This window comes from Montipora capricornis, chromosome 10, assembly GCF_036669925.1.
Source record: "Montipora capricornis isolate CH-2021 chromosome 10, ASM3666992v2, whole genome shotgun sequence".
In the NCBI taxonomy this organism is placed as follows: domain Eukaryota; kingdom Metazoa; phylum Cnidaria; class Anthozoa; order Scleractinia; family Acroporidae; genus Montipora; species Montipora capricornis.
Window position 1 is genome coordinate 9,265,516 of NC_090892.1, and position 7,500 is coordinate 9,273,015.

At 38.9% G+C, this 7,500-nt stretch overlaps 1 protein-coding gene across 3 annotated transcripts in view; it reads right to left on the bottom strand.

Annotated features, from left to right (window-relative positions):
* Positions 1-5,562: 5,562 nt before the first annotated feature.
* Positions 5,563-7,500, bottom strand: part of LOC138019215 (uncharacterized) — a 45,184-nt gene continuing 43,246 nt past the window's right edge. For all 3 annotated transcript variants that reach the window (XM_068865932.1, XM_068865930.1, XM_068865931.1), the window contains 2 exons: positions 6,217-6,264; positions 5,563-6,126 (listed from right to left, as the gene is read on the bottom strand). In XM_068865932.1, coding sequence (XP_068722033.1) covers positions 6,031-6,126; positions 6,217-6,264 — 144 coding nt within the window. In that variant the 3' untranslated portion in view covers positions 5,563-6,030. The remainder of the gene's footprint in view (positions 6,127-6,216; positions 6,265-7,500) is intronic.

The following is a 7,500-nucleotide window of genomic DNA, read 5'->3' on the forward strand; positions in this document are numbered from 1 at the left end:
AAGAAGTTAAAAAAGGAACACTTGGATCCAGTCCTTGCTCGGCTCAGAAAGGAGGGTGCCAGGATGTCATTTGATGATATCATGCAAGGATACAAAAGAATCCAGCAAGACTTTAATGCTGATGCCAAAGGAGCCAAACACGTCTGTGCTGAGGTGTTCTATGAATTTCATTCGGTAAAGAACATTTTTTTCTTGTGCTGATCGAGGACCCCATTTAAACCCGTTGAAATAGACCATTTCCGAGTTCTTGTCTGCCTCCTCTTCAAAGCGAGTTTTCTTATGAAAATTAGTTTTCATTCTTATGTAAACAAGAACTAATTACCCTCACAAAAACTTTGCACTTAGACTCGCTTTGAAGAGGGGACAGACATTAACTGGGAAATTGCCTATTCATTTTTTATGCGGAAATGTGTCAAATACAATCAGCTATACTCGATCAATTAATCAAAAGTAGTAATTACCATGAGTAAGTGGAATGCTGTCGAGAGATAGCAAAACGAATGAAATGCTATGCGCGGCAACGCTGCCCTTGATACTGTGGGCACAATGCAGACATCCAGATTAGAAATCCACTCATCTCAAATGAGCACAATTAGAATGGCTGCCGAGGTTACGAGGCTGTCTGGCAGCAATAAGAGATTGTTGTCAGTTGCGCGCTCTTAATCCACACTTGCCTCCCTTTTTTAACCGGCTTTAAATTTTTTTTTTAATGAAAGCTACTGATGGAAGAGATGAAGCAATATTTAGAAGTCCTACAGCAACTAAAAGACTTCGACGAGAAAGCGAGTCTGGAAATGGCAGCTCGAGCCTATCAAGAGCAGGAAGTGAAGAAGCTTGAGGTGAGAGCAATAGCATCTATGCAAAACGTATGAGGGCAGGGGGGGGGGGGGCATAAAAGATAATGCAATTTTGCTCTTCAATTTTTGGAAGAAAGAAATTATAATTTTAAAAAGAATATGTATCGCAGTTTTGATGAGTAAAATGCACTAAGCTAGTAAGTTCTAAGTCCCTTTTATCCACTTTTATTCTCTTTAGAATGACTACAAGTCGCAAATTAATGCAACAATAATTGGAAATGGCATTGTGAAAACTAATTTTCTTGAAAAAGGCTTCGCGCTATGCCTCGCTTTGGACTCGGAAATGGTCACTTGTCCCTGTATTGCCTCCTTCGTTTCGCTCGCAACAACACCTTTCAGATTTGTCGGAACACAAATCCCTTTCTGTACCTTCATACCCAACTCTAATCTTGATTTGGGATCTGACACTCCCTAAAAAATCTCCCAAAATAATGAAAGTTGTCGGCTATTGAAGCGCTCCTACGCATACCATGTAGCTCTGCGGTTGGCCATCCGAACTCAGTAGTAATCGTCAAGTCACAGCTTCGACCTTTTCTGGAACAATTGGTTTTTTTCCGAATACACCCGAGTCAAAATTGATGATTAAATGTCTTCATTTAGAAACATTGTTATTCGTAAATTCTGCTTTTTGTTTGTAGGAACAACAAGCTCGACTTGAACAAGAACGTCGTGAACGTCAGATGGAAGTAAGGCCATTTAATACTGAGATTTATGGAACTGATCATTACCGTGAAAATGATTGAATTGGTGGCAGGAAAAATGCAAGCCATTCTTTCAAAAAGGGACACTCTAGTTTAATTAATGAGGCACTTGATATCAAACTTTTATCTTTTTGTCAAAAGAAATTTCGCGAATGCTTTGGTTCATTGCATCAAACATAGGCCTTAATACAAAAATAAAAAAATGGACTGAAAAATTTCCCTGAAATTCTCTAAAAAAAAAGTCTGTAAATCCCAATCTCAAAAAATCCCGATTTATCCAAATTTCTTTCCAAAGCAATCACGTAATTTGCATAAAATGCAGGAATCTTGTGACTGTGGTCAAATTGCATTAAAGCACCTTCTAATTGGTTCAAAACGTTGAGCTTCCTATGCGTCCAGGCCTTACAGTGATGCTAACAAGGCATGCTGGAAACATAACTTATGGGTTAAACCACTGACCAGTAGTATGTGAATGGCAAGAAGCCGCTTGGAAACAGTGGAAGAAGCTTCTTAGAACCACCCAAATTTATTTTTATGCTACTGGCTATATTTTTAAATCATTATCATCTAAAAATCTTTAAATTTTCTAAAAATCCCATAAAAAAGGTAACGTTTCTGTTACGAGCCTAGAAAGGCCCAGCAGGCCGGCGCTTATCTCCGGTTTCATGAAGCGACTAGGAGTATTTCTACTCCCCCCTGGATGGGATGCCAGTCCATCGCAGGGTTATCCCCAGCATTAAATTGGCCGGTACCCATTTATACATCTGGGTGGAGAGAGGCATCGTGAGAGTCAAGTGTCTAGCCCAAGAACACAACACAATATCCCCGGCCAGGACCCGAACCCGGATCACTCGATCCGGAGTCGAGCACTTTAACCACGAGGTCACCGCACCTCCCATGTGACTCTAAAAATCCTAAAAAAATCAGTATTTTTGTATGTAGGACTAATTTGACACTTTGTTTAGTTATATAAATTGGTTTAGATTCTCAGTCAATCAAAGGCAATTGTTGCTTTCCCGTAAGTGGCCTGGTTTGCTCCGGCAGCATGTATATTTCTGGTTTCCCCCAGTGTCAAAATTGGCTCATTTGGTTGGTTTACTCTGCGTCATTCATGTTTCGCCCACGAAAGAATTTAGGTCTTGGGTTTTAAAGGCACAAGCTAGAATAACTATTTATGAAAACTAGAATTCCTTAGGAGCTGATGAAGCGGTCTTTTAATTAATAGATACAAAAGCATCAAAGCAAATTCGAAGAAGAAAGGAAAAGACTCCAGGAGCAAAGGGAAGCAGATGCCAAGGCTCAGCAAAAACAAATCAAAAATATGATGAAGGCTAACATGCAGAAAGCTGAACAAGACCGCAAAGGTTTTATAAGAGAAAACCAAGCACTGAATGCACATCTCGAGGAAATCAATCGTTTAATCAAGACTGTCAAAGGGAGATTGTCGGTTTGAATGGCCAGATTCGTCAAAACAGGGGCCAACAGAATGAAGTGAGAAAACCAGAGTTTCGTGATAAATCGCGCCAGGTTGTGACTGGATTGGCCATGGCTTCACGCATTGCATCCGTCGCAGGATGTGATGTTATGTAAACTAATCATTGAAAGTTCGATTTTATCTTTGCCAATCATGATTAATATGGTATGCGCTGACCTAACAGTGATTTAGTTTGACCAATAGGTTGAAAATCTCAGTTATCTGTGGACTTTACTAAGAAATATTTTTAGTAGTTTGATTAATATTCCTCAGTATATTTTTCCCGCGTGTAAAGATGAAATAGGCGCCAAGGGTAGATTGTTCTATGTTGTCCTCGATTGAGGAGTTTACTGTTTAATAGCTGTAGCAATGTAGGATAGTATTTTTGCTATAATATCAATCCAGTCAACATTACTAGATATAGGTCAAACTTGCATGGGGTTGTTGTCTCTCGAGCTCTTAGATGGCTTGATAGCTCAATGTTTTATAGAGCATTCAGTTAGGGGCAATCGCACGGTCATGGGTTAAAGTCCCTTTATTTTAACGTTGCTGGAATTTTTTCGTGTTTCTTTTAAACTGGTTAAGATGATTAATAGTTGATTGTATTAGGTTGTCTTAAATGTAACATGGTGGGTCATCGAATAAAAGACATAACCAGGGGTTTTTTGTGTGTTGGGTTTCACTCTGTTTTCCGAAAATTCATATTTTAACGAACGGATGGAAATAATTCAAAGTTATTTTAAGACCCTCCAGCCGGGGATCGAGCACCGACCATCCACTCGAAAGTTCAGGATACTCTTTACTTAACCAAATGGTCTGACGTTAACGGTATGATCGTACCCTCACAACTAGCATTTGAAGAGAGGTCGTTGAATTCTCATTTAATCAATATAAAAATCTCTACCAAATCGAAATGGAATCAATTTGTTCGAAATGGATCGTTGAAACTGATTTTTTAGTCGCACGAACCTAGAAAGAGCGGAAAAGAGAATAGAATCAATTCAACCAAAGAACTCAAGGGCTATCGCAAACTTTATGAACGAGGTATCCGAAGCTTCGCTTGGCTCAAGCAACGTTTCAGTTCTCTTTCTGACATGTACAACGCATGCTTCGAAATGACGAAAATGATTATGTATGGATGAAGGAGGAAGTTAATATTGATAGTAACAAAAGGAGGTGATACCACTTTACAAAGATATACAAGAAACATTGAAAACAAAAGAGAATATATATCCTGTAAATGCATATACCTAATATACATGTTAAAAATATTAATAAAGATACAGCTTTTCGCTGCCATCTTATGTCCAAAGTTATCTATAAAGCTAGTTGTTGGGATTGTAATGAACGTTACATTGGTAAAACAAAGCGCTGCATGGTTGCATGACCGAAAATCTGAACATTTCAAGGCGTTGTTAAGTAACAATAACACGTCAGCTCTTGCTGATCACGTTTTCTTAACTAGACACAACTTAAAAAATGGGACTACTTGGAAATTCTAGCCACTGGGAGGTCCGACCTATATTGTACCATAAAAGAAACTCTTTTTATTCGTGATCTACAGCCATCCTTAAATGATGACATTAGCAGCGAAAAGCTTTATCTTTATTAATAAGTTTAATAGGTGTATTAGGTATATGCATTTTACAGAGTATATATTCTCTTTTTTTTTCATTGTTCTTGTATATATCCTTCTAAAGTATTGTATTACCTCCTGCTGTTACTATCAATACTGTACCTCATAAGCTACTCAAACTACTGTTATATATTTCAAAAGGAGGAAGTTAGCACCCGACGATATACCACAGTCCTGCATCGTTTATACTAGTTTTAATTCCTGGTTACTTGATACACAATGTATACCACAATCAACTCGAAATAGATTAATCTCGGAATGATCACATGATTTTTGCTTTTCACTCACGCAATCAACAGCCATCAAAAGAAAAGGCTTGCATAACTTAGAGTTCACTTCCCGGAGGACTGGGTCGGGACAGCAACATGGCCGACGTTTCTTTGTTTTAAGAACACCAACATGGCGGCCGTGAGGTCATGTGAAAATCAAGAATATTTTCCGAAGCTAGTGAAATATTGTAGTGGATTATCGCTCGCGGACCGCATCCCAGCGGTCTGGGTTGGAATCTCAGCATGAGAGCTCCGGAGTTCACCCAGCTTTCTATCCACTCGAGGTTGGTACATGAATGGGAACAGTTGTTGATGTAGCGGGATTGGAGTGGTGTCTTTCTTTTTGCAGGTCTTCATAACGCGCCCCCGAATTATTTCCGCCAGCTCGCCCTTTCCACATGTACAAAGACATATAATAACGTACAAGAAAGGAAAAAGGCGCGAGCGGGCATACACTTTCTTCAATCATTCTCATTGGTTCAGACTTTTTACTGAATCAATTTTAAAAAATTCTGTCCAAATTTTACTTTCTATACCCCAATCAATCCTCGCTATGAAGTTCCGAAAAAAGAAATTAAATGAATGACAACGTAATTATAATAAGTCGAAAGGGACAATTCAAAAGTAACCAACATGAAATTGTTTTACTTTAGGCATGATTTTTCAAGGATTACAAGGTCACACTATTTTAAAAACTAATAAATGTACTTCCAATTAGTTTTAGGCAAGGACCCTAACAGTGTGACCACGTTTGATTTGTTCGCATTAATTCCTGTCCACATACTACGCGACCAGACAACGAGAAAAGCCATCTTGAAAGAATGTGAGTTTATTAAAAGTGATCACACTTGTTGGGCTTTTTACTGAAGCTTTGTTCACCAGCTTTAGAGGATCAAACATTCCCAGCTTGGTGGAGAAGGAGGTGGGCGGTTAGCAATTTCAATCATTTGCTACTGAAGTTCTTGCATCTGCTCATTCCTGCTATTCATGCCCTCTTCCATGCTACTGATTGTGTCCTGCAGTGTTTTATTCTGATCAAGAATCGCTTGTCGATCTGCTCGAAGCTCATTCATGTTGGCTGCCATCATCTCACTCATTTGCTGTCTTTGAGTTTCCATGTCGGCCCTAAAGTAAACTGCTCTTCTAACCGTTTTCTGTCTTCCTCCTGTTTTTCCTGCAGTAGCTTCATCTGGAAAATAGAGAATTTGCATCTTACTTCTTATTGTAAAAGCCATTTTATTTAAAAACATTCCAAATCGCAGTTCGAAGAATTTCCAACCTCTCGCTCTTTGGCGTTTCGTTCTTCTTCCAAGCGTTTAAATTCCTCCTGAAAGAAGAAATCGAAAGACTGAGTATCTAAAAATTGGTATGTAAGAGGACGGTATCGAAATCTCCCTTGAAAGTTTCAATAGATCGCATAATTTAGCCTTTTTCTCGAATTGTAACGATGCTTCCATGCACGGTTTCTCGTAAAAAAGTGCTCTAACTCACCAGAATATTAATCTAAATCTGAATACACTCCTTTTTTTTATAAGAACGTCTAATTTGAGCGCTGAGGATAAACGTTCAGTGTCATTTTTCTTGCGATTTGAGCCTAAATAGCATGTCTTACAGTTGTGTGGTATACTAAGTTCGACTTCAAACTGAGTTGCTCTTCACTTTATTATACAATAAGAAGAAAACCACGCATTGTTAATATCGGAATACGTCCCTAAGTAGGTCTTCGAATTAGACTACAGGCCTCGGTTGTTCAAAAGGTGGATAACGCTATCCACCGGATAAATCACTATCCAGCGGATAAACACTAGCAAAACCAATTGCAGGGGCGAATCTAGGGGCTAGGGAGAGGATGCAGGTGGTGCGCACCCCCCCCCCCTCCCTCCCCCCCCCCCCACCCCCCGGCAGCTTAATTAAATCGACAACTGTTAATGTTGGGAAATGTGTTTCGACAGATTACACGAAAAGTGCAGTTTTCGGAGCCTGAGAAAATAGAGACAAGAAAGTTAGTAACGGCGGACTATTAAACAGGAAAATTCCAGTTAAAATAAATAGGTGTATTTTTAAAATCAAGGCTTAAAACCTCAATCAGTTACTGTTTAGTTAACATAGTTTTGAAATCCAAAGAAAAATAAAAATTGGGTTTTTTTGGTCATAGTAGCACTAGCGCTGCCACCATCCCCAATAATTTTTTGAGCAAGCTAACCGCATCTTATTCCTAAAATAAGATATCTTGTAAGCTAAGTTATAAAAATGCAAAACTACGTTTGGGCCACTACTTCTACGATTATACGATATTATTATAACAGTTGTTCCACTACCACTAGAAGACAAGAATGAAAAAGGGCTCAAAACTGAATCGTATACTTTGCTCTGTACGGAAAAGTAATGAAGAGGACAATAGTGATTTCCATAATGATGACGATAATCATGATGATATTGACAGCTTTATATGTACATAGAACAAGCTTCATCAAGGCTCAGAGACGGATTATTGGGGTCTTTGCTCCCCACTTTTGAACAACGTTAACTCTGGCCAGGACTACGATATGATCCGTTCTCCTTG